This window comes from Mastigoproctus giganteus, chromosome 2, assembly GCF_048544385.1.
Source record: "Mastigoproctus giganteus isolate SK-2022 chromosome 2, ASM4854438v1, whole genome shotgun sequence".
Classification (NCBI taxonomy): Eukaryota; Metazoa; Arthropoda; class Arachnida; order Uropygi; family Thelyphonidae; genus Mastigoproctus; species Mastigoproctus giganteus.
Window position 1 is genome coordinate 71728419 of NC_143576.1, and position 27380 is coordinate 71755798.

General features: G+C 37.2%; 1 protein-coding gene across 3 annotated transcripts in view; it reads right to left on the reverse strand.

Annotated features, from left to right (window-relative positions):
• Crag (DENN domain-containing protein Crag) overlaps window positions 1-27380 on the reverse strand; it is an 878555-nt gene that overhangs the window by 125920 nt on the left and 725255 nt on the right. For all 3 annotated transcript variants that reach the window (XM_090389072.1, XM_090389068.1, XM_090389077.1), the window contains one exon: window positions 24098-24181. In XM_090389072.1, the coding sequence (XP_090245198.1) occupies window positions 24098-24181 (84 nt within the window). The remainder of the gene's footprint in view (window positions 1-24097; window positions 24182-27380) is intronic.

A 27380-nucleotide genomic window follows, 5' to 3' on the forward strand; every position in this document is an offset into this window, starting at 1 on the left:
CTTATTATACTCATCAGAGTCATTAGGCCTATAGCACACTCCTACTCTCAATTTTGATTTCCCTATGCTTATGTCACACCAGACTGACTCGACACTGCCCTGTCCATCGATGTTGACTGGCTTCACTTCCTTGGACTTTATGTGTTTCTTAATTAATAGCATAACCCCTCCTCCCCTCCTGTCCTGTCTATCCTTTCTATACACATTGTATTCCCCAAATTCCAGTTCCGCATTACTTATATCTGTGTGACACCACGTCTCTGATATCCCAACAATATCTGCCTTTGATGTTTTGAGCAATACCTCAAATTCATCAAATTTATTTACCAAACTCCTAGCATTGGTGTACACGCAGGTATACATGCACCTGTTTCTATTCTTAGCTACCCTAACACAACCCATGTGTTTACTTGTACCGCAATGACTACCAGCAGTCTCTGAAATATCCTGCATCTTGTTTTCCAGGCTTCTGCTCATTTCAATAGAAGCAGTGCAACAATCACTTCCACCTCTGCCAGTGGCTACTGTTAATCTATTAGTCCTTGTATCCCTTGTATTTGAGGTTGTGTGTAGTTGCTGAATTTGATCTTGTATCTACAATTAGTACATGATTGATGTATGCTCTTGGCCTTAAAGTAAATAGCACAGTTTGAATCCTGTATGGAGTGCAGGTGAGGTAACTTTATACTTGCTCTGAGAATGACCAAATTTTTGGCATTCCCAGAGTACATGTAGGATTTGGACTGTATAGACACACATGCCAATGTAAATAACCAGCTTTAACCGAGGTAGGAAAATTGTATTGAATGTTAAAATGATTATGTGATGGGATTAATCTGCCATTTTTTTGGAGTATAATTATATTATTTTTGCTTGTTTAATTCCTTGTCTAGTTGCACTTCTGACATATTTAGTAGATTTCATTTTCTTATAACTTCCTTCCTACATACTCATTGTAGTATGTAGGGGTAACTTGTACTAGTATTCCACCTAAGGAAGAAATTTTTAATAACGGTTCTGAATGCCTTGGTTGGGCCGTTTCTATCAATAAATCCCCTGACTGAAGCTGTTTTACTATTTTGGGTGAACCTGCTGCAATTTTTAAGCTTCTCTAAATAGTAAATGGAGAGAATCTGCACACTGATTGAGTTGATAAAAAATTCAATATTAGAAACAGTTGGAATTTACTAGCCTTTCAGGAGAGAAGAGGTCATGATTGGTTTCTTGTGGTCAAAACATTGAGAATGTTTTGACCACAAAACATTCTCAAAATTGATGAATGTCCACGATTGTTTCTTTTAGTCATTGGAAGTTGGCTTTACTACCCAGTGTTTCCAAGACATGCCACACCACAGGAGGCAGTAACAGTTCAAAAAATTGACACATGGCACATTCACCAGAGAACCAAGACGTATTAACATCAGTGTGTAAGTTAATGAAGAAGAGAAGGTAGCTTTCCTTCGTCAAAGTTGTTCATAGATCATTAGACAATTTACTTTTAATAAAATCCAAAGAAAAATTGCAGAACTCACTAGGAATTGTCACTTTATGAGTGAATGCGTGCAAGTGAGTGTATTCGTAGTCTGGCAGGTATCAATAGTGGTCTCAGGTAGGGACTAAAGGAGCTATAGCCCCCACAATCAATATAATGTCGATTTTTTACTGCTACATGATGACTGTCAGAACACCTCTTTAGTCCCCCTTAACTGCCTGACTACCTTTTCCAATATCCTAGGACCACCACTGGTAGGCAGTATATATTTTCTCATTTGGGAATAAATAAAGTTTTGTAGGTAGGATGGTCAGACACAGTGCAGCTCACAAGTATATTGTAAACTGTTTAGGTGAGAGGGAGAGGAAGCTCATGTGCTTCAATATATAAGCTCTGTATTGGTGACATATAGAAATTGCCTATGGCAATTTGATGAGCATTGTGATGAATCAGGTCAGTCACTGAAGGGCACTCTGCCATGCTAATTCATATAGTTCGGTGCAGCAATCAGTTAAGATTTTTCATACGTTTGATTCTTACTTAGCATATATATTCAATAGACTAATTTTTTTGTCCATTTATTCCTAAGAATTTTTAGAAAATGTTGCACATCCCCACAGACTGGAGATGTGAAAATGTATTGCTAATTCACAAAGGGGGGGGGGTGAGCTAAGGGACACAAGTAATTACAGACTAGTTATTTTACCTTCTGTTCCGGGGACAATAATAGATTTGCTGGTTAAAGATGCATTGCAGGATCATCTAGACAAGACTGCAGTAATCAGACACAGCATGGGTTTGTTAAGGGAAAGTCTTGTCTGACAAATTTTATTGGATACTATGATGTGGTTATAAAGGAACTGGATGCAAAAAATTATTTTGATATCACATGCTTGGATTTCAGGAAAGCTTTTGACACCTTTGCACATGGAAGACTACTGTACAAATTGGAGCAGCATGGTGTTAAGGGCAAGTTTAAAGGGTGATTCAGTGCGGTGAATTGCAGAGTTTGGACACTGCTCTTTGTGGACTAATGTTATTAGTGGAGTCTGCCAGTGGTCCAAACACTGGCAGATTCCACTAATAACATTATCAGTTCTATGCGGGGTATTGCTGTATACAAAACTGTTGTTTTGTATAAGGCAATACTTGCATAGAACTGATAATTGGTACCAAAACTATTCCGTGTTATGTGTAACCGTGCTGACTGTGGTATAATTATAATGGGTTTTAATTGAATGCGTACCAGAGAAAGTCTATAAACAAATTATAATAAATCTATAAACAATTTGCACTTGATAGCCAATTAAAAGGATTTGAAATTTAAAAAAAATTGCAAAAAATTTTATTAATGAAAAGGTAACATCATGAGAGATGAGAAAAAAATCTTTAAAAAAGCAGTTGTTTATTTAGATATTTCAATAATGAAGTCTGGTGAATCCATCTCTTCTTTTTCTCAGCGTACAAGTCTTTGTAGCATTGAATCCCATTTCGTAAAATTTGCCGTATCTTGATGCTATGTTCAACATTCGGATTTCCATTCATAATTGCCTCACAGGGCATGTCAACCCACCAAAAAACTTTCTCCAGTTCTTCTGTTGAAAACTGTTTTGGTGGCACTTCAGTGTTATCCACTTCAGAACTGTTTTCCTCTTCTGCATATGTAGTTTGCTCATCAATTTCAAGGAGAGTTGCATCATCTAAGTTGCATGTGAGTCAATCCAGTCACGTACATTGGCAATGTCCAACGTTTCAAATCACAAGTCTTTTCCAACCTTCACAATGTCTTCAGCAATTATATGAACTTGCTATTCAAAACCAGTGAAATCATTTACCAAATGGGGCAAAACAATCTGCCAAACAGAATGCATGTTGTTGGCAGTGATTTCTAGCCAAGATGCAGATATACTTTCGATCATATTTAAAGGGATATAAAATAAATTTTGAAATGAAAAGTTTGAAAAACTATCATGTCACTCATCAGGATGGAATTAAGAATACTGAACACTGTTGCACATTGCAGCTGACTGCCCGAAGGGAGCTATTGTCACATGTGCATGGTAGACAATAGAGTTGGCACCACAGCAAATATGTACTGTACCTAGGCTATGACAACGCAGCATATGTGTATAGTACCTGGCTAGGCTAGGCTATTGAATGAGTTTTAATATGTACAGTAAATTTTCAACTTAAACTTAATTGAAAACCATGTTATAGTGAAACCAGTGCTGTTTGAAGCTGTAAACGAGGTATTTCTGTATTTATCAGTGATATTGATGAAGGCGCATCAGGGTTAATATCGAAGTTTGCAGATGATACAAAGGTTGGCAGGGTTGTTAATGACAGTAATGGCAGTGTACTACTGCAACAGGATTTAGAAAAGTTGGGCAGATGGGATGAAAGGTGGTGACTGAAGTTTAACATTGACAAATGCAAAATACTGCATATGAGTAGAAAATGAAAAAGGCCTGGGAGTAATTGTGCAGTCAGGCTGCCAGAGTAGGTCATGCGGTATTGTCAATGATATACAGAAATTTTGGTAGTAGGGAAAAAGGAGGTGATTATCCCTTTGTATAAGGCAAAGGTCAGGCCATGCCTTGAGTGCTGTGTACAGGTCTGGAGGCCTCATTTTAGGAAGGATGTAGAGTTGCTTGAAAGAGTACAGAGAAGGGCAACAAGATTAGTGAGGGGAATGAAGGGATTAAGAGAGGCTTAAGTTCTGCAAATTACAGTGATTGGAGACAAGGCACCTTCGAGTTGATTTGATTGAGGCATATAAGCCCTTGAATAGCTTCAGTAGGCTCAATTCTGATGGGTTTCTTCCTCTTGCTCAGATTATGAACCTTAGGGGGGAAAATTCAAATTAAGGAAATGCAGTTATAGAATAGACATGCAGAAATTTGCCTTTAGCCAGTGGGTAGTTGATTGCTGGAACAAACTTCCATCTGTCATTGTGGAAGTTGGTGGCTTAAATAAATTCAAGGAGGATGCTGGAAACACAAAACTAATTTATTTGTTATTTTTTGTTAATAGAGCTTGTCTTTGCGTTTTTGGATTTTTCATAAACTAAACAAAAAACAAATGTATGCAGGGACAAATGTTTAGAGGGAATGCACGTATGAAATGTTTTTTTTTTTTTTTTTTTTTTGCTTATGCTAAGCCTGAATCTTCCTTGCACTATATGGTTAATACTAACATTTTTACAAAATGCCTGTTTTTTTGTTGAATGGAAGATCATAAATAGCAGTCCGCATGTTGACTTATTTTTGGGGTTTTGGCTGAGCCGAGTTTTGTGTCAGTTTGGCAATCAGAACAGCTCTGCAGACAAGACTCCTATGATAAATGATATATATTATTCTTTTTCATACTCTTTTAGATCTGAGTTAGTATTTTTATTTGCTAGGCTACTGGTCAAACCTATGAAAGCAAGAGCATATCAGTTAGTGTGGTTAAAACAAAAACTAATTTATTTGTTATTTTTTGTTAATGGAACTTGTCTTTGCATTTTTGGATTTTTCATAAACTAAACAAGAAACAAATGTATGCAGGGATACTAAAATACTAACAGATGTATGCAGGGATACTAAAAGATGCTGCACCAAAAACCTGATTGCACATTTAGTTTAAGGTTAATGGTTGAGACTTTCAGTACCTTCAATATCTAGAGATGCAGTTTTACTCAAGTAACTTTGGAAATGAAGTTTCTCTTTACCTGAAATTATATGTGGGAAGTACTTCTCAGGTCCAGCACTGGACCTGAGAAGTACTTGTGTTACTATTTTTCTTTTTTTTTTTTATATAACTGTTGCTGTTTCTGCTATAGAAATTAGATACTCTATTTTGTTTAATTATTACATAAAATTGTTTTGTGTTCCAATTATTATAATCAGTGATGTAAAATGGTTTAGTCTATTATTATTTCTTTATTTTTTTGACAAAATATACTGATGTGTGCATTCATAAATTTGAATTCATTTGAATTTTTGCATGCTTAAGTTTTTTAAACTGGAAAATGAAAGTGACTAATAGTTTCATGTTTATGTTTTATTCTTATTTTCAGCAGCAGTAATAAAAGTTTTATAACATTGAAAATTATATGTCAAAAAAAAAAAAAAAAAAAACATTTTCAAATTTTTTTGTTAAAAAATTACACTGACAAAGTACTGCAAGTAGAATTTAAAAAAAAGAAAGAAAAAAATAAACCTTTTTTTCATAAATATATAAAAAAAGGTTAGCTAAGCACAGAAGTCTGTATTTAATAATGTAAGGTTATGTTTGTCAGATAGGGATTTCACTAGTTGTTCACATTTATCTTTATATAGATAACTACAAAGGTCAAGTATTGTAGGAAAACTACAAAGGTCAAGTATTGTAGGAAAATGGGGGGGGGGGGGGAGAACTATATTTTTCTAGTTTTTTTTTCCTTTATGTTTCGATGCACCTTTTTTATTTTACAAGGAAACAATGCAAGGTCTGGTACTACGTAATCTGTTTGTACACCACAATGGATGATGTCTATTGAATTCTTACAGTAAGATGAAATGGTTCAACAGCAGCAGAATAACATGATCTTTCAACTCATTCATAATAAACATGTGATTTTTCAAGAGATGCATGGAGGAAAAAATTAAAGTGATTCCAAGTACAGCATGTAGTTACTGCTTCTAAGTCCACAGTGAGAAACAACTGGCTGGAACCCCCAGAATCTAGTAGTATGGCTGTACCACCATGTGTAGCAGTTTCATTGTTTCTACCTTGTCTGTGAAATTTTGAACAAGGGGATTACTTACAGATTTAAGTTTGTTTCTAACAAACAGATGCTCATAAGCTGGTTGATAACATTTTCACACTGAGCTGCAAATGTATACTTATTTCTAGGTGTGCGCATTATTATGAAATTCATCCATTCTTTTGGGAAGATGTTTATTCCCGCATTCAACATGTTTGATTCTAAACTGAGATTTGGCATAATTTCACACTTAATTAGCACTAACTAAGTTTAACTAATTAACATCTATTTTCATTAAATAAATGCTAATTGCAGTAACCCACTGCTAGGAGGGTTACCAGAATTATTTATCTGCCTGATGCATCACTACTTAAGTAATAGTGATGCACATTATTGCATGCTTGATGTTGTCTTTGTCTGTGGATAGTGTTTAGAAAGTAAAATAACATTATAGAATATACCTATGCTTTTTTTTTTATTATTAGAGATAATGTCACACAAAAACTGTAGTGATCCACCTGATGAACTGGTAAAGTAATGGGCAGAGCAATCACATGGTTTCTGCTTATCTTTTCTATGCCACAAAATAACACGAACTGTTTTTATTCATTGCATCAAAGCATATTACTTCTGGAAGTTTCATGTTATTTTTGCATAGTATGAAACAATACAAAGTCATTTTCAAAAAAAATAAAATAAAACAATAAATAAATAAATAAAACCGCTTAAAAATTTCACCCATCTCCCCTGATTTTCTTAATACATTCTCTCTATGATACTCTCACCTCTTCCCTTTTTCTACATGCATGTATTTGTTACTTTCTCATAAATTAACAAGTATTTTCCTAACCTTTTTAATACTTAATTCCCTACAAACCCTATCTCCCACCATTCCTCTCTTGCTTCATCTGCTAATTGTCCAAGCCTCTCTCTCCCCCCTATATCTTCTTCTGCCATTTTCAGTATTACTATTTTTTTCATTTCCATCTTTCTTCCGTTACTCTTATCATATCCTCGATCATAACATATCATGTAACGGGGGGGGGGGGGGTGAATTTCATGCCTAAATCCTATTACCTTTTCAGTGAATTTCTCCATATTGTTTCTAAAACCAATGGATGCATTCTCTCAGCCCCATGGCACAGTAACTGGAGAACTTTCTACCAACAACAGTCTTTATGGTCCTAAACAGAACCCACAACCTTCCAACTTATAGTAGCCCCCATGGTGAAAGCAACATTGATGTCACACAGGCCACTTGTCAATTGCTAATAAATTTCTTTACTGATGGATCCAGGAGGCTTGGATTATCTCTGTTCACTGAGCTATGATTTTAGCCTTGTGGACCAAGTAACACTGGTGCTGTCACCATATGACATAATAAGATACAATGTACGAGACGTTTTAGGAATCCCAGGTCTTCCACTTGAGGCTTATAATTAATTGCAGCCTGCAATTCCTCTATGAGGAAAAAACTACCTAGGAAATATGCAGACCCCTGGTGGTGGTGGTGGTGCCCTGAGCTTGACAACGTCAAGCGAAGGGTCCAAGCAGGCTAGAGAAGTCTTTCAGTATTCATGCAGAAACTGACCCCTAATTAAGACTGATGCATTGAGGAAAGGGTACAAAACTCTCATGAACACCTTCGCAGTAATGATAAGATAGTATGAACCAAAGCTGTAATGCTCAATACGTTCTACGTTGATATCAATATTTGTAAAATAATAAGAGAAGTTTACCTCAATATAGTACGTAAAACAATTCTATGCATATACTGAGGTAATTCTATGTACTATATTGAGGTAAACTTATTTTATTATTTTGCAAATAGTGATGATAAGCAAAAAAAAAAAAAAAAGCAGTTGTCTTTGCAGGCTTTGGTTGGGATGTCTGAGAATGTAAACCCCAGAGGTGTGATCTAGCAGATTGTCACAAATAAGCTGCCAAGAGGTGAAATAATGAATATGACTATAATACTGGACAGATCACAAAACCCGCACATGGGAGGATATTGTGCATAACATCCTGAATGTGCTCTACTATGCCGATAGCAAAATCCTACAGTTGTTGAAAAGCCAACTTATCAGAAATAAGATTATCCTCATAACTTGGCATAAGTTTGTTGAATTAAGTTGTAATGTATTTTGTAAATCTATAACAGAAGTCCCAACTGATAAAGTTTTTGATTTGAAGAGCTATGACCTGAAAGCATGAATGGTGTTTCATGTGCCATCGAAAAACCCATTAGCTAAATATTAATTATAAATTAGTACATTTCCATCATAAACTCTATTGATGTTATTCATTATGGGCTCTCTGTCTTGCCATTTTCAGTGCAAGTAAATACTCTGAACAAGAATTAATTATCTCTCAAGGTATGCTGAAACTCTCTTTTACGATGCTTGCAATTTATGCGAATCGGTGGTTCTTCCTTATGTGGACATTTCGCATGCACATGGCCACCAGGCAAAGGTGAATTTTGTGTGCAATTTTGGCCAGTGTACCATACGTGAGGCACAAAAACACTTAGTAACAACTGCAAATGGTCTAAATTCATGGGAACTCCACTGAAGATATTTTACTCCAGGGATTCACAACTGGTGAGTATGGGCTTGGCACACCCAGGGTCCTCAGCTGGATATCATCATTCTTATTCTTCTTGGTGATTTCCTTCTACTTTCTCTCTCTCTCTCTCTCTCTCTCTCTCTCTCTCTCTCTCTCTCTCTCTCTCTCTCAGGGTAATTCAGAAATTTTTTTTGGCTGGTGCAGCATAAGCCTCAGACTTCCTTGCACCATATGGCTAATAATAATAATAATAATATTCTTTCAATGGCCATAATTTTTGTAGATTTTAGGCAAGAAACTGACTATCCAATGCACACATGTCAATGATTTAGATTTTGTTGTAAATCTAAATGTAGTAGTCCCCTGTTTTATTTCTTCCAATGAGTAACCATAGTCAGCCAGATTCTTATTAAACAGTTCTTCTATAATTTCCTCTTTTTAATAAAGAGGGATTTCCCCTCTAGGTACTCATGCTGATATTCCTGCCAAGGATAATGCACTCGATGATGATATGTTTACCTTGTCCACCTTAGATGCTCTCTCTCTCCAACGCAACCCCAATTCTGGCTAATCTTAGTGATTTTATCTTTATAAACTTAAACTCCTTCAGTCAATCAGTAACCACTGTATGGGTGGTTATAAAATAAGTTTCCCTATTCAGAAGACTCTAGTGTCAAAACGGTTAGAGATAACCTAAATGACATACCCACTGAAAATCAGTGGGTATGTCATTTAGGGTATGGGTAAGTGATCTGTAGAAGAAAAAAATTAGTTTAAATTTTTGCCACCAGTGGAGAAATTGGCACTGTAAACATGACATGCAATACTTAACTTAGGATTAGATTTTAATATCAGAACTTAGAAATCAACAGATATTGTCCTATCTACTTTCCCTTGAGATAACATTCTGAAAAAGGAGGAGTACAACACAATTTTGCGTACCATCTCACTGGGGATGTTGGCTACATGCTGTTTAATGCTTGCTTTCAAATCGACAAGCGTTCTGTATGCCGCCACTGTAAACTCTGTCTTGCAGGTATCCTCATAGCCAGAAATCACAGGGATTCAGATCTGGTGATTTGGCCAGCCAGAAAGTCTCTAGAAATGATGCAATCATTTCTGAATGTTGAACGGAGCAGTTTCTTCACTTGTCTACCAATGTGGGGAGGGGCATCATCTTGCATGAATACTACAGTCTCCAAGCATTGCCTTTTTTGGGAATAATGTGATCTCTTAGAAGAGCACAGTACTGTACACTTTACGAGGTCATTAGGAGTAGACTCTTCAAAGGAAAATGGTCCGATTATAAACTCAGGTATTTTGTTATTAGGAGAATATTCGGCAGTTTTGTGCATTTGCAGCCCCATGAAGAGTGAAATGTGCCTCATCAGACCACAAGATCATTTGAGCCCATGTATCATAAAGTTCAATATGAGCCAGAATCGTAGAGCAAAGTCTATTCGTTGTTGCTGATCACAAGACTTTAGTTCTTGCACTATGTGAATCTTGTACAGGAACCAGCGTAAAATTGTTCGAAGAACTTTATGTACAGTAGACCAAGGAAGGTTCAAGTCTCTTGACACACCTCTTGGCACTACTGACTATTAGTGTTTCGCATTCTGACCATTGCAACTGCCACTTCATCAACTACCTCTGTTCCAATACATGGTCGTCCCCTGCCTGAAATTACACCTAACTCCCCAGTTGCTTAAAATTTATTTATTAGTTTTTGAAGCCACACTGATGTCAAAGGTCCTTTATGCAAACCTTTGTTTCCGATATTCATGTAGTGCTGCATTAGCATTAGTAGAGGCATATATGATGCAAGAAAGCAAGCTTATGCAGCATCAGACAAAAAAAAAAAAAAAACCCCACTCCCATTTCACCCCTCCATTCATTTGAAATACCTGTCCAGCTGAGCCTTAAATTTATTTAGGCTATCAACTTCCACAACAAGGGATGGAAGTCTGTTCCACCAACCACCACATGCTGGCTAAAGGCAAACTTCTGCACATCCATCCTACATCTGTCCTTCCCCAATTTGAATCTATGCCCCCTCAAATGATTATTCTGAGCAAAAGGAATTACCATTACTATTATTCGGGTAGAACAGTTTTACTAAAAGAGCACATTCCTTTTTTTAAGAGCCATAATGGTTATTGACTGTGGCGTTGGCCTTTCTGCTTTTATCCAACAGGATGTCATTTGCGTAAGCAGTGTGTCTTGAAGTAAATGACAACTTTTACATATGTGCAGCACTGTTTTTCCCCCCGGTGGCGGAAATTTTAACTAATTTTTCTTCTTCTACGAATCGCTTCCCCATACCCTAAATGACATACCCACCGATTTTCACAGTGCTAACTCTAACACTTTTGACACTAGGGTCTCCAGAATAGGGAAACTTATTTTATAACCACCTGGTACATTGGCACTAGTCTTTAATGCACTACTGTCTAAAGCCCTCAATATTAAAATATTCTCACTAGGTTTAGCATTACTGACTATGGATTCTCTTGCAGATTTAGGCATAATCACTTACAACCTCAGAAAAAGAATGGCAAGCAAAACTGATTGTCAACAACCTGGTTCATGTGTACATCTTCCTTTCTTTGCATCCCTTTATCATCAGAATTCAATTTATGCCCCTTCCCAAGTAAGAACATAGCAGAAAAAGAACTCTTTCAAAGCAACTCAGCTCTATTATTAATTTCCTCACTCACAGCCTTTATCAATAATGCAGTAGTTACCATCTCCATATTCATCAACTTTTCCATAACCATGTTATTACAAGTTTTAGTAATTTTATTATGTGTTTCAAAGGAAACAAAACCCATCATATCTTTACACATCTCAATAATTACTTTGTAAAGCGATGAAACATCGTCTGTATCTTTATCATTTGTTTCTATGATTTGTCCCTTGTTATCTGTACAAGTACTAACCAAAACTCCGAAACCAGAATTATTAAACATTCCACCAGATACCTCACTGCACAGTTACCTTCGGTAAGTGATTTATATTGATTCCTACTTAGCACTTTACCATACTGAAATTCATCAAACCAAATTGAAACTGTGGTAATCGGAGGGTTAACAATGGAGATTTCCCCCTTCCTTCCACCTTATTTGTTTGTTTCTTCACATTTACATTAATTTTATTTTACTACTATTCAGAGCATGAGTTAGCAATAATTCTATAAAAATATATTCTAAAGTTATTTCTAATCAATTATACGTCTAGTATATTAATATTTCAAAGATAAATGAAACAACACATCTCAATAATCAACTCACACAAAAAATTGTTGAAAAAAAGTTGCAAGTTAGGGTTAAATTTGAGTGTCTACAATTTTGCCAGGACATGATAGGAGGGAGTATGTGATGAGAGCCTTGTCAATCTATTCGGCCCTGGAGAGATTGTGCAAGGCTAATGGGGTAGAATTTTTGTCAGCGTCATCTGTACTTGCCGACAGGAGAGACTGCTTCTACAGGAATGGGATACACTTAAATAGAAATGGTGCGAGAATATTTGCTGATGCTATCGAGGGAGTGTTATGTGGGCCAGAAAACTGCCAGCTTCAGGGGATTCACAACAGTAGCTGTAGGCAGAGACGAAAGTGATTCTTGCACTGCTTCTACTGGGATGAGCAGCAGCCTGGAAAACATGGTGCAGGGGATTTCAGAGGCTGCTGGTGTCATCATGGAACAAGTAAATATATGGGCTTTGTCAGGATAACTAAGAGTAAGAACAGGTGCATGTACAGTGGCAGACAAAAAAACTGGATCACCTTAAAAAAAAGTAAAGTTTGCAGTGAAACGTACTAAGATATTGTTTGATTACAGTCATTTTGTTTACCCGTGTTGCATCAGATAATGCTGCTATTGCATCAGACAGTAATTGCAAGGTATTGCATCAGCCGTTTCTATAAGTACGGCGTAGGAAGGATATATACGCTCATTAGTATCTAGGAAATAAACTCATACACCGACCATGAATAAAATTTTACTGTAACTAAAATTTTACAAATAATATAAAAATAATAATATAAAATCAAAAACAAATTATTTACAATGATTGTATATTGTGGAATACTAAAAACTGTAATAAAAGATCATTTACAATAAAATAAGCTAAAATTAAAAGCGCAAAAACCTGGAGCTTTCGAGAGCGTCAGCTCTCTTCTTCAACAGTAATATGACTTCCTGCAACATCTCCTTAAATAGCAGGTTCACGGTACCTCCACACATGGTCAGAACCGGAAGCGGAAATGTCTCGGGTGCGTGGCAAAGAAAATCGTTCATCCGAACTTAATACAATTGCTTCAAAAATGGGATGAATACGCATGCCTCGATGAACCAATCCGTAAACCCTCGAGCCATTTACGCTCCCAGTATCCGTGTGCTCGATCCAAAATGATAGCGTCCTCCGGGGAGATTTGATGCTGCTTCTCCCAAAAATGTTCGGCCACGGCAGACTTATTGTAATCAGCAATTCTTATGGCATTTAAATGTTCCCCAAGACGATCCCTAAGCCGTCGTTTTGTTTCCCCCACATAACACTCCCCACAATCTGGGCATTCTATTTTATAAATAACTCCGCTACTGAGATCTTTTGGTATACGGTCTTTGACCTGAGACACAGCTGTGCACAGCCTCCGCCCAGGAAGCTGTACACAGCGCGTCTTATAACCCCGTAAAATTCTTGCCAGATGCTCAGTAAGGCCCGGATAGTAGGGGATGTTGCAGTAAGTCATATTAGTGCTTTTAATTTTATATTTTAGCTTATTTTATTGTAAATGATCTTTTATTACAGTTTTTAGTATTCCGCAATATACAATCATTGTAAATAATTTGTTTTTGATTTTATATTATTATTTTTATATTATTTGTAAAATTTTAGTTACAGTAAAATTTTATTCATGGTCGGTGTATGAGTTTATTTCCTAGATATGAGTTTTCCCGACCTCAGAGGCCTCTTTCAGGATAGCTCATTAGTATCTGTTTTGAGGAGGTGTAAGCATGGCTCCATATGTTCAGTTGACACTAAGAAAAAAAAAAGTGTAGCTGTTGCTCCATCACAGGAAGGGCTTCCTACACGCTGATAAGCGCTTCCTACAATCGCTGATAAAATATACAGTCAACAGTATTCCCGGTGCTGAAATTAAATCATGAAACTGGTGATATGAAGATAAGACCTGGATCAGGCCATAAGAGAGTGATTACGCCTTCCCAAGATCGCTATTTGAAACAGCTACGCCTTCTTAATCGTCATGCTAGTGCTCCTGATCTAAAACTGGACTTTGAAATGGTCTCTGGTGTTGAAGCAAGTGCACCAACTAACCAAAGACAGCTTTCAGAATGCGGTCTGCATGCCTATCGGCCCAAGAAGAAGCCTTTGTTGACTGAACAAATGAGGAAGATGCGACTTGCTTGGGCTAAAACGCGTTTCAAGGACAATGGGACACCGTCACCTTTTCTGATGAATCGAAATTCACCCTGCATGGCTTGAATGGGAAGCGATATGTCAGAAGGTGAAATTCAGAGGCATACCATCCTGACTGCATAACACTGATTGTAAAGTTCCTCGCTGGTCAGATGGTCTGAGGTTGCATAACAAGCAAAGGGGTGGGGCGAATTAAGTTTATTAATGGGACGGTGAATGCAGAAACCTACACTGCTATCTTGGAGGAGTGCCTGGGACCCGTTATTAGGGATCACCACACAGACATCCAAAATTGCATTTTTCAACAGGACTCAGCACCTTGCAACACAGCAAAATTGGTAAGTTTTATGCTTTTAGATTTAATGATGGGTTTGTCTTCCTGTCTCACAAGGCTTAAAACATACTTACACCAATATTTTCCCTCAATTTTCTCCCTTAAGGTGCAGTCATATTTCAGAAATGCTGGCATTATAGCGTCGGACTAGCCCGACAAAAGTCCAGATTTAAACCTATTGAAAATTTTTGGTAGACAATGTCTTCTAAAATTGCTCAGAAGAAGCCAACAAGTAAGATTCAGCTGCAGGAGAGAATTGTAACGGTGTGGTGCTACGAAATTGGGCAACCGTGTATCCAGCAGTTGATGCATCCAACTCTATGCCAGATCGTTGCAAGGTTGTAATTGCAGATCGAGGAGGAAAAACAAAATATTGAGGAATTATTTAGCTGATTCACAGTACATAATACTATTACATTAATTTGCATTTCAGTTGTACACATAAATGCAATAGAATGTATGCTTGGTTGTCATGATTTCCCCAGGGGCTCACATCTGGTGAGTATGGGCTTGGCACACCCAGGATCCTGAGCTGGATATCATCATTCTTCTCTTTCTTGATGATTCCTTTCTACTTCTGTCTCTCTCAGAGTAACTCAGGAATTTTTTTTTTTGGCTGGTGCAGCATAAGCCTCAGGCTTCCTTGCACCATATGGCTAATAATAATAATAATAATAATTTCCATTTGCATGATTTCTCATATTTTCATTAATTACACATTTTATCCTTTGGAAAAATATTTATGGCAATTAGGTATATCAAGTGAAGTATTTTTATTGGATTTCATTCAAGACATATATCCCACTTAAAATGCATTTAGAATATTTCTGCAACCTACAATGCACCACAAAACACATTATATACAAAATTCACAAGTGAGGTAGTTTTTTTGTCCACCACTGTATACTTGCATGTACTTCTAGAGATGCTAGAAGTATAGTAAATAACTGATAAATTTGAAGTGCTGGTCAAGACATCAAAGGCAGATATTGTTGGGACATCAGCGACATGGTGTCACACAGATGTAAGCAGTGCAGAATTGGAATTTGGGAAGTACAATGTGTACAGAAAGAATTGACAAGGTAAGAAGGGAGGAGGGTTATGCTGTTACTTCAGAAACACACAAAATCTAAGGAAGTGCATCCACAGTAGACATTGGTGGACAGTGCAACATTGAGTAAGTTTGGTGTGACTTAGGCACTGTGAAAGGGAAAATAACAGTAGGAGTGTGTTATAGGCCTAGTGACTCTGATGAGTACAATGAACAATTGTGCAGAGAAATACAGTGTGCCAGTAAATCAGAATGTCTTGTAATGGGGGATTTTAACTTTCCAGATAGTGACTGGAACTTATGGGTTGGTCACAAGACTTTTGTGGATTTATTGGAGGATCCTTTTCTACAGTAACATGTTTAAGAGACAACAAGAGGGTATAATACTCTTGATCTGATTATCAGCAGTGATTATTAATGGATTAACAATTTGCAGATAAAGGAACCACTAAGTGACAGTGATCACAGTGTACTGATGTGAGATTTACTTAAAGATGTAACAGCTGACAAGGATAAAAAGAAGGGTTTTTGCTTTCATAAAGGTGACTACAGTGGGATCAACTGATGATGTTAAAAACAGCAAGCCTTCAAGGAATTAATCTTGGAAGCTACCAGGCTTTCCTTACCTAAGAAATACTGTTCAAGATTTAGACCTAAATGGATGTCAGATGAACTAATGAGGCTCGTAGCAGACAAAAAAAATGCATGGGATGCATATAAATTTTCAGGTGACACAAGCTTATGGCAGATATAAGCTAGTCTGTGATCAAGTCACAAAGGAGGTTAAGCAGGCAAAGACTGATTACGAGAAATCCTTAGCAAAGGATGCAAAGGAAAAACAACAAAGACTTCTTTACTTATGTAAACTCTAGAAGGAAGGGGATGAACCAGATTGGTCCACTTGATACTGCTGGTTTGACTGTCGATGATCCTGCTCAGATAGCTGACAAACTGAATGAGTATTTTGCATCTACATTCACACATGAGGGATTCAGTTAGGAAAAGGAAGAGAGAAGTATACTAAAGAGAGAAGTATACAGGGTGTTAAATGATTTTGTAATAATGAAGAGCATGGAGGAGAAATTGCTGAAGTTAAACATAAAAGACGAACATGGGGTGGATGGAATCTAGACAGTTATATTGAAGGGGAGGCAGCAAGGGAAGTAAGCAAATCCTTAGCCATAATTATGAGAGCATCCTTAAAATCAGGGGAGGTTCCCACAGACTAGAGATGTGCAAATGTATCCCCAATTCACAAGGGGGTTTAAAAGGGTGACACAAATAACTATAATTTACAAGTCTTTGGACCTTTTCAAGAAGTACAATGTCTCCATATGCGATCTCCATATACAACTCCAAGTGTGGTCTAACAATAACCTTATATAATGGGATTATGACATCCTTATCTCTACTAGCAATTATTTGATAAATCATTGAAAGGACACCATGGGCCTTCCTTTCAATCAGTCTAGAATGCTTAGAGAACTCATGTCTGACTGTATCGTAATACCCAAGTCCGTTTCCTCCAACTACTGGCTTTAGTTCATCTCCACCAAGTGTATAAGTTATTTGGGGATTACTGGTCCCCAGGTGAAATATCTTACACTTTGCTGGATTAAAGCATAGCTGCCATTTTTCTCACCATGCCAGAAGTCTATCTCGGTCATTTTAGCATTAGCATTAGTAGAGGCATTCGATGCAAGAAAGCAAGCTTATGCAGCATCAGCCAAAAAAAAAAAAAAAATAATAAATAAATAAATAAAAAATAACCACTTCCACTTCACCCCTCTGTTCGTTCGAAATACCTGTCCAGCTGAGCCTTAAACTTATTTAGGCTCAGCTGGACAGGTATTTCGAACGAACAGAGGGGTGAAGTGGAAGTGATTATTTTTTATTTATTTATTTATTATTATTATATTTTTTTTTGGCTGATGCTGCATAAGCTTGCTTTCTTGCATCAAATGCCTCTACTAATGCTAAAATGACCGAGATAGACTTCTGGCATGGTGAGAAAAATGGCAGCTATGCTTTAATCCAGCAAAGTATTGAAGAAGCTCTGCTCGCTGGTGATCATTAACTACTCTACCAATCTTTACATCATCTGCAAATTTAGACATTACACCCTCTATCCCTTCATCAATGTCATTTATGAAAATCAAAAACAACAGTGGTCCTAATATTGATCCTTGCAGAACCCCACTTCTTACATCAACCCAATCTGAGGAATAATCATTTATCACAACCCTCTGCCTCCTGCCCTGAACCCATCCAGCAATCCATCTAAGGATTTTCCCTGTGATTCCAACCTCTTCCAACTTATAAAGTAACTGCTCATGTGGGACCGAGTCAAGTGTATTTATCAATGATACTGATGAAGGTGTATCAGGCTTAATGTCCAAGTTTGCAGATGATACAAAGTTTGGCAGGGTTGTTAATGACAGTAAAGACAGTATGCTACTGCAACAGGATCTAGAAAAGTTAGGTAGATGAGTTGAGAAGTGGCAACTGAAGTTTAACATTGACAAATGCAAAGTACCGCATATAGGTAGCAGTAATCCAATAGCAACGTATCAATTGTGTGGTACTACACTCAGGGAAGTGGAGAATGAAAAGGACCTGGAGGTAATTGTGCAGTTAGATATGAAGTTCTCTAAGCAGTGCAGACAGGCTTCTAAAACAGGTCATAGAGTCTTGTCAATGATAAATAGGAATTTTGTTAGCAGGGATAAGAAAGTGTTTATCCCCTTGTATAAGGCAATAGTCAGGCCCCACCTTGAGTACAGGTCTTACAAAGAAAAGCTTAAGTTCTGCAAATTGCAGCATTTGAAGACTAGGCGAGGTGATCTTAATGAGGTGTATAAGGCCTTGAATGGTTTGAGCAGAGTCAATACTGATGGGATTCTTCTGTTTGCTCAGATTAAGAACCTGAGGGGGCATAGATTCATACTCAGAAAAGACAGTTGCAGAAGAGATGTGTGGAAGTTTGCCTTTAACCAGTGGGTAGTTGATTGCCAGAAGAGACTTCTCTGTTGTTGTGAAAGTTGATAGCTTAAATAAATTTAAGGCTGAATTAAACTAACATTTGGAGTGACCGGATGAGTGTGAAATGATAAGGTTTTTTTTTTTTTTTTTTTTGGCTGATACTGTATAGTTTGCTTTCTTGCATCATATGCCCCAACTAATGCTAATGCTAAAATAAACTCTTGTATTATTCTAAAACAAGATCAAATTGCTACAGTTACCAATAAATATAGCTTATCTGACTATAATCATTAATTCCTTCCAACTACAAATACACTTCTTTCAACTGCCAGAAATTACTTTTAAGCTCAAATAAATCTAATATACTATTTGCAGATCATGTATAACTCAATTAATTTGCTTGAAGAAAGAATAAATCCTAGATCACAGTTTCAAGGAACAATAGACTCAAAATTCATAAATCCAATGATGATTGCAGTTCACTGATAATCACAAATACTTTTGTAATGGCAGCCATATTTTTGGCACCATTACAACATATTGAAATTTTAACACTTAATTCAGTGCACCAACACAAAGAAATACAGAACAATATACACTATTATAAAGCAACTATCTGATAAGTCACACAGCATATAACACCAAAAAATTCGCTACTGAATCAGCAAACACTACAAAAGGAAAAATACCTACTGGCCATCTCAGTGGATTTTGAAGGTGCATTTTACACATTTGTGGCCACGCATTCTCTTGAGGCTGCATGATGCAAATATGCCATCAAACCTTTATAAGATTATCTCAAAAAAAAAAAAAAAAAAAAGAATTGTCATGGTTTGCACTAAATACCACGAAACCAGATCCCGCTGACAAGGTCACCTTCACTGATGACCTTGTCCTCATAAAAGGTAACACCAGAGTGGTCACAGAGGGTAAAGCTAACAAAACGCTGCAAAAACTTCAGCAGTGGGTTGCTGGTCACAAACTTACCATATCAGCAGGAAAAATAAATTGTATTCTGATCAAGGGAAAACCTAATTGATCAAACTAACAGGCAACTCAATAAATATGGTTACAGAAATGGCATATCAGGGGATAATTTTTGATAATAAACTGTCATTTTATCCCCACCTGACCTACCTTGCAAAAAAGATCCACAGCTTTGCAGGGATGATAGCTTAGTATGTCATTCAGACCGGGGATGGAGCTTAAAAAGAAAACTCTGACCCTCATTTACAGAACCGTTTTCTTATCAATCATTACTTGTAGTGCTGGTATCTGGTTTCTCAGAACAGTCAGAAGCAGAATTAAACTTAAAGTAGATAGTATAGAAGTAATCCTGCTTCTAATTATAATCAGAGTCTGGTTGGCTTGGTCCTAGTCTGCCTCAAACCCCCACCCTGATTTGCTCCAGTTATGTATATGACATTTTTCTTGATTGGTCAGGGGCCATTCAAGGTTAAATTATTTAGCCTTGGTAAGCCAATGACCTCTACGGTTCCTGCAGTGGCATCATAGACTGGGACCATGTGTTAAATGACTGCTCGCTATCTGATAATCAGAGATGTGTACTTATTAGTGAAATAGCATGCAAATATGAACACTAATTCATGACAGTAGAATCATACTACAAACCCTCATAGAACATTCTCAGGCAGTTTTTGAATTGTGAAATCAACTGTGTGCCAAGAGCCGGACAACCACGTCACAACAGCCCAAACTACTCAGTAACCATCATTTATAAGACAGAGTGCATTTTACACACAGTCCCCATACTCCCCTTTGGTTGCTGGCAGGTGACATGGTGATACTCCTGGGCTGGCCTCAGTAATGCAAAAACTTTCACTTGAAAAACACCCAATACTGACTAGTGACCTGGCCCTGCTGCTACCCATCTTGACGACTTACCACTGAACAGTACATACAGGGGAAACCCAGCTGTGACCTGGGGGCACACTCATATATAGCGGGGAAAGCAGCAGGGGATTTAATTTGCAACAGGTTAGAAAAGGCACAGCATGGGTTTGTTAAGGGGAAGTATTGCCTAACCAATTTGATTAGATACTATGATGTGGTTGCAAAGAAACTGGATGCAAAAAATAATTTTGATATCGTATACTTGGATTTCAGGAAAGCTTTTCATAGTGTTGCACATGTAAGACTGCTGTACAAAGTGGAGTGGTATGGCAACAACGGCAAGTTGCTGCAATGGATAAAGAGATGATTGAGTGGGAGACTGCGGAGAGTGGTAATAAACGGACACTGCTCTATGTGGACTAACGTTATTAGTGCAGTCCCCTAGGGTTTGGTGCTGGGCCCATTGTTGATTTGTGTATTTATCAATGATATCGATGAAGATATATAAGGTCCAAGGATTCAGACAATACAAAGGTTGGCAGGGTTGTTAATGACAGTAAAGACAGTATGCTACTGCAAGAGGATCTCGAAAAGTTAGGCAGATGGGCTGAGAAGTGGCAATTGAAGTTTAACATTGACAAATGCAAAGTACTGCATATGGGTAGCAGTATCCAAAGAGAAAAGTACCAACCGTCTGATACTACACTCAGGGAGGTGGAGAATGAAAAAGATCTGGGGTTAATCATGCAGTTAGATATGAAGCTCTCGGAACAGTGCAGACGGGCTGCCAAAGCAGGTCATGGAGTTTTGTCAATGATATATAGGAACTTTGCTGGCAGAGACTAGGAGGTGATTATCCCCTTGTATAAGGGGACCTGGCAATGGTCAGGTCACACCTTGAGTACAGTATACAGGTCTGGAGGCCTCATTTTAGGAAGGATGTAGAGTTGCTAGAACAAGTACAGATAAAGGCAACAAGCTTGGTGAGAGGAACAAAGGGGTGCTCTTATCAAGAGAGGCTTAAGTTCTGCAAGTTGCAGAAGTATCCGATCAGCATTGAGCAAGCTCAATGCTGATGGGATACTTCTGCTTGTTCAGTCTAAGAATCTGAGGAAGCACAGATTCAAACTGAGCAAAGAAGCAAAGACAGTTGTAGAATAGATGAGCGGAAATTTGCCTTTAGCCAGCAGGTAGTTGATTGCTGGAACAGACTTCCATCTGTTGCTGTGGAAGCTTATACCTTAAATAAATTTAACACTGAACTAGACTAACATTTGGAGTGACTGGATGGGCGAAATGGGAAGGTTTTTTTTTTTTTGGCTGTAAGCTTGGTTTCTTGCATCATATGCCTCAACTAATGCTAATGCTAAAGAACATTTATATAAGAAAATTAATGGTGTAAGGTGTGAATTACTGTGAAGGAGCTGATGAAAGTAAAATAAATGTGTCCTTGTCTACTTGCAAGCAATTAAGCAATTCTGAATGTGAGTAATTGTGAGTATCTCAGTGTGTGAGGTGTCCATGTGTGTGTGTGTGTGTGTTTTGGGTTTGCACAGGGTGACACATTCTTGTTCCACCCCACAAGTAAATGTTGGTTTGGTGTTAACCTGTGTACATATTCAGTAACCAATCTGTCACCAATGTAAAAAAAAAAAAAAAAAAGCAAGAAATTTATTATTATTATTATTAGCCATATAGTGCATGGAAGCCTGAGGCTTATGCTGCACCAGCCACAATTCTGAATTACCCTGAGAGAAAGAGAAAACAAGAGTCAGAAGTAAAAGGGAATCACCAAGAAAGAGAAGAATGATGATACCCAGCTCAGGACTCCAGATGTGCCAAGCCGCCTATACTCACGACGTGAGCCCTTGGGGTAAAATGTGTGCATTTTTCATATTCAGGGATGCTAACAGCAATGTCTGTGCACAAGGACAAGTGTTGTTGGGCATATGGGGATATGTATGCTTATGTGATCTATCTTTTAAATAGTATGTGATAAAAAAAAGCTGATTATGTGGATTCAATGTCCAAATTTCTACAAAAATCACCTACATGTGGCAAAAACCTTGACAGTGTTAATATCTGCTTTCCTTGTATGACTTTTTGATTCTGTAGTTCATGGACTATTTCTTCTGTCATATTCATCAAGTCCCATTCAGATATGACTCCTTTGGATGACTCAGCATTGCATAAAGAATAATTTTGAGACGTATTCTGGAAAAGGTCTAGCTGTGATTCTGAATATCTCTTAACAGTTTCTATGAGAACATCCACCGACCACAGCTGTTTAATTATTTCAGGTGGCTTACGAACATTCTCCAAGCATTTCTGGATAAGAAAACAGACAGTTTATCCATATTTTGATTTGACAAAGACTGTATTATACAGAAAAGTTGGAATTCCTTTCGATACTTTTCTGTTCTTATTCTTTTGGAGTGAGACATGACATCAAATAAAATTTGTGTACTTCACCAAGCTTAATTTCAAATTAGGGATTTCTTTCTGCTACAACTTTTTTTTTTTTTAGGAGCATTAGCAACTAAGGCCATATTGCTCCGGGGATATGCGGTGGTCATTCCCTGACCTTTCCGCATCCTCCGTATTTGGTGGTCACGGGCTCGAACCCCAGTCTAATCAAGAAGCGTGTGCTATGCACTGCTGCTCCTGCCCACCTGGCTACGGAGGCACCCCTGCTACAACTAAAGCCAAAACCAAACCCAAACTGAAGCTTAGGCTCATGTTTAAATTAGAGACACTATTATCCACAGTTTTGCTTTTTTTTTGATTTTTTTTTTTTTTTTTTTTTTTGATTTGGTAGTTGTTGGCGCATCGGCTTCTGTGGCCATATTGCACCTCCCAAGGTTTTTGCAGTACTTTGATCCAAGCCCGAGGCGGGAATCGAACCCGCGACCTTTGGGTTGCCGGGCAGGTACTTTACCCACTCGGCTAGCCCGGTCGGCTGCTTTTTTTTTTTTTTTTTTGAATTGTACTGATTCACCCGAAAAGATGAATCTGCTATACATTTAAAAATATATTTAAAGCTGAACACTCATCCTTGGTCTTCAGTGGGAGGAGAATGATCACCATATTCAAATGTAGTACAGTGTGAATTTAATCTGATTTCACTAATGAAATGAACTGTTGTAGTATTGAGATGTTCCCTGTTTAGAGTCATGATGTGAGCTGGTGGGCTCCATTGCTGAAAAGCTGTCATTGTTTGTGTTTGTTCACTTTGGCCCTGGGAAGAGAGGGGAAGGATTGTCTTTACCTCCAAGATTGTCTGACTGTGCCACAGGAGTAATTCAAATGGTGGTTAAGTTTAGTGGGGTTAGTAGTGACAATTTAAATTAAATCAATAAAATTTCCTTTCTGAACTTTTATGATACAAAATCTGAAGGTACCATAAACAGCTTCTTTGCTTGATATTCAAATATTTAAATACAAGCTACTTTAAACATTTAACCAAAACTGCGTGGTATTTAGGAAATAAATGAATAGAAGGCTTATAGAATTAAGTAAGGGTAATAGGATCAAAACTGAAGTACCAATGCTACTTTAATTTAATTTTCTTCAGCTGAATGGTGCACCTTAAAGAAATTAAATTACAGTGAATCCCAATAAATAAATAATAACATTATAAATACATACCGGTTTTCCTTTAGTGACAGTACTGGCTAGAAGACATAGTCCTGGTAAATGACTAGGGACATTTATTCTCTTGAAGAACCATACCTAAAGCAAATTTTATAAGTTACTACAAGTTCTTTTGATGATAATTCAGCTATTTTTTTTAAAGATGTTGGCTTACAATTGAGATCTCTATGAAATGTCTGTATAATTTCCATTATAAAGCACATTAAAAGAGGGGCATAAACTCTTTCAACCTATATTAAATCTAAATATCTGTTTATTTACAGTTCGAATTTATGTGCAGATAGAAATTAGATGTTTCGTGGCATGTTTGTACCACCTCATCAGTGACTGCTGTTGGTTCTTAGATTTAGATATAAATCAGTACAGCCAAAGGAGTGATATATAGGGTCTAACATTTAGTGATGGGAATATGCCACAAAAGATTTGATTTCCATCTGTATATAATTTCCAGATGCAGATATTTACATCTAACATAGGTTAAAAGTGCTTCATTCCTATATTTTAATATACAAGGGCTGTTCAATATAGAATGATCATAATTTTTCATGAGCAACTGGGCAGTTGACTCGTGCACGTAGTGTGACCCGAGCAATCGATCAAGTTTATGCCTCTTCAGTTTCATCTACATAACAATGGATGTGACATGCAAGGAACGGTATGCTGATCGCAAATTTTGTTTCTGTCTCAAGAAAATATCAGCTGAAGCAAATGAAATGTTAAAAGAAGCTTATGAAGAATCTATGCTTCCATATAGCACAGCTCCTGGGTAGTTTAGAATGCTTAAAGATGGACAAGATTCAATCACAAAAATCAGCAGTTCTGGAGCTACAACCACTGCTGTCACCCAGAAACCATAACAAGAGCTTCTGTAATCATGAAAGAAGATTATCATATAATAGTAAGGCAACTGGCAGAAATGTTGAGAATATCAGTAGGAAGCAGGCTTGGTATTCTCCACGACTATTTGCATAAGATCAGTGTTTGTGCACACTGGGTTCCAAGATTATTCACACTTGAGCAACAGCAAGTTCACATGGAGGCTTGTGAGGAGCTGCAATGGATGGTTACTGAAGATGGTGAGTTTCTGCACAAAGTGATAATGGCGGATGAGATATGGCTTTATCATTTCAACCAGAGAGTAAGCAATAAAGCCCTGTTTGGAAATCTCATCGGTAAAAGTTGTGGTTTCTGCAGGAGAGGTTATGGTCACCTCTTTTTTTTTTTTTTTTTTTTGATATTCAAGGAATAGTTTACCAGCATGTTATGCCATGTCATACGACTGTTACAGGACCTTAATAAAGAACTGTACTACACACAGGTGGGTAGACGGTATATCATAACAATGTAACACTTCACACTGTCCATAATGTCATTGAGTACTTAGCCAGCATTAATGTAAAATGTGTTCCTCATCTGCCCTACAGCCTTGACCTTGCACCCTATTATTTTTTTTTTAAATTATTTCTAAAGTTCAAGGAGCTGTGAGGAAAACATTTCCAGTTGTCAGAAGTGCGAGGATATCAGAGGGGATTCTCAAACGCACATCAAAAAATGGCTTCCACCATGTTTTTGATGAATGGAAAAGATGTTGGGCTAAGTGCATTTCATCAAATAGGGACAACTTTGAAAAGGACCATCGAAATATGGATGTTTAATAAAAGTATGTTGTGAATAAAAAAAAAAAAAAAATTATGATCATTCTTTATTCAACAATCATCATATTTATATTACCTGCACCATTCAGCTTAACAACATCTAAGATATGACAATTAAGATAATGACACAACATAATATGATGACAATTAAGATAAGATCTTGCACCAGTCTGCAAACCCCTTGTACTCACACCCAGTGTTGTTAACTTTCTTTATTTTTTTTAGAATTATGTCTCTTGTCTCATCAACGTAGTAAATAGACAAACTAACAATTTTAAAAATAGCAACAATTTTAACTATTTTTCTTTCAATCTGTTGAGTACATCAGCGTCAGTTGACAACAAACAGATAAGCTTCTGAGAATGGTCGCGTCACTTGGAATAATTTTATTTCCTAAGGATATACCTTTTCATTGGCTGGGCGTTAACAAGTGCGCACATATAGCACACTGCTGAACTTGTCTATATGGTGAATGTGCATTTCGGAACTTCACAGCAGGTTAGTTTTGGAATAATTTGAGGTTTTTTTATTATTATTTAATATACTAAAATGTAGTTAATATATAGGTTGAATCCATATAGTCACGTAGGTTAGTATATTTTTGTATTTAGTTCAGAAGGACTTTGTTATTGATATTTTCACAGGAACTTCGTAACTTTCGTTTGGTTGCCTTAAATTTAACTTCACTGGTAAAAGTTTTGTTAACAGTTTAATTTCTATAATAGTTTGTTAATTTAAATCCTGTAATATATTGTAAATTTGAATTTTCTAAAATATTCGAAAGTTACAGCTTAATATTCAGTTACCCCTGTTATCGATATTCTGACATTCATTTAGGCCTAAACCTTGAAAAGTATTTCTTAGTTGGCATGAAAAGCCTAGTAGCTTCCAAGATTGATTCCTTGAATGCTTCCCATTTAGAATTTGCTGTTGGTAAAATCATCAGTTGGTTCCACTATATAGAATTTAAACTCTCTGAGGCCACTGAATTCACCTTTATGACAGCAAAAACCCTTCCCCATACCCCTGATGGTAGTTACATCTTTAAGTAAATCCAAAAACAGTACACTGTGACCACTGTCACCTAGTGGTTCCTTTATCTGCAGATTCTTAATGCATGAAGAATCATTGCTGATAATCAGATAAAGAGTATTATTCCCTCTAGTTTTCTCTCAAACATGCTGCTGTAGAAAACAATCATCCAATAAATCCATAAAAAGGTCTTGCTGGTGTGTGTGTCCAACCAACCCAAAAGTTCCAGTCTATATCTGGGAAGTTAAAATCCCCATTATAAGACAATCTAATTTACTAGCCCACTATTTCCTTGTACAGTTGTTCATTGTACTCATCAGAGCCATTAAGCCTACAACTCATTCCTACTGTGAACTTGGTTTTCCCAGTGCTTATGTCACACCAAACTGACTCAACACTGCACCGTTTACCCATGTCAACTGGATGCACTTCCTTAGATTTTATGTTGTTGTTTGGTTCTTAAGAGCACTAGCAACTAAGGCCATATTGCTCCTGGGACATGCGGTGGTCATTCCCTGACCTTCTGCATCCTCTGTATTCAGTGGCCCACAGGCTAGAACCCCGGTCTAATCAAGAAGTGTGTGCTACGC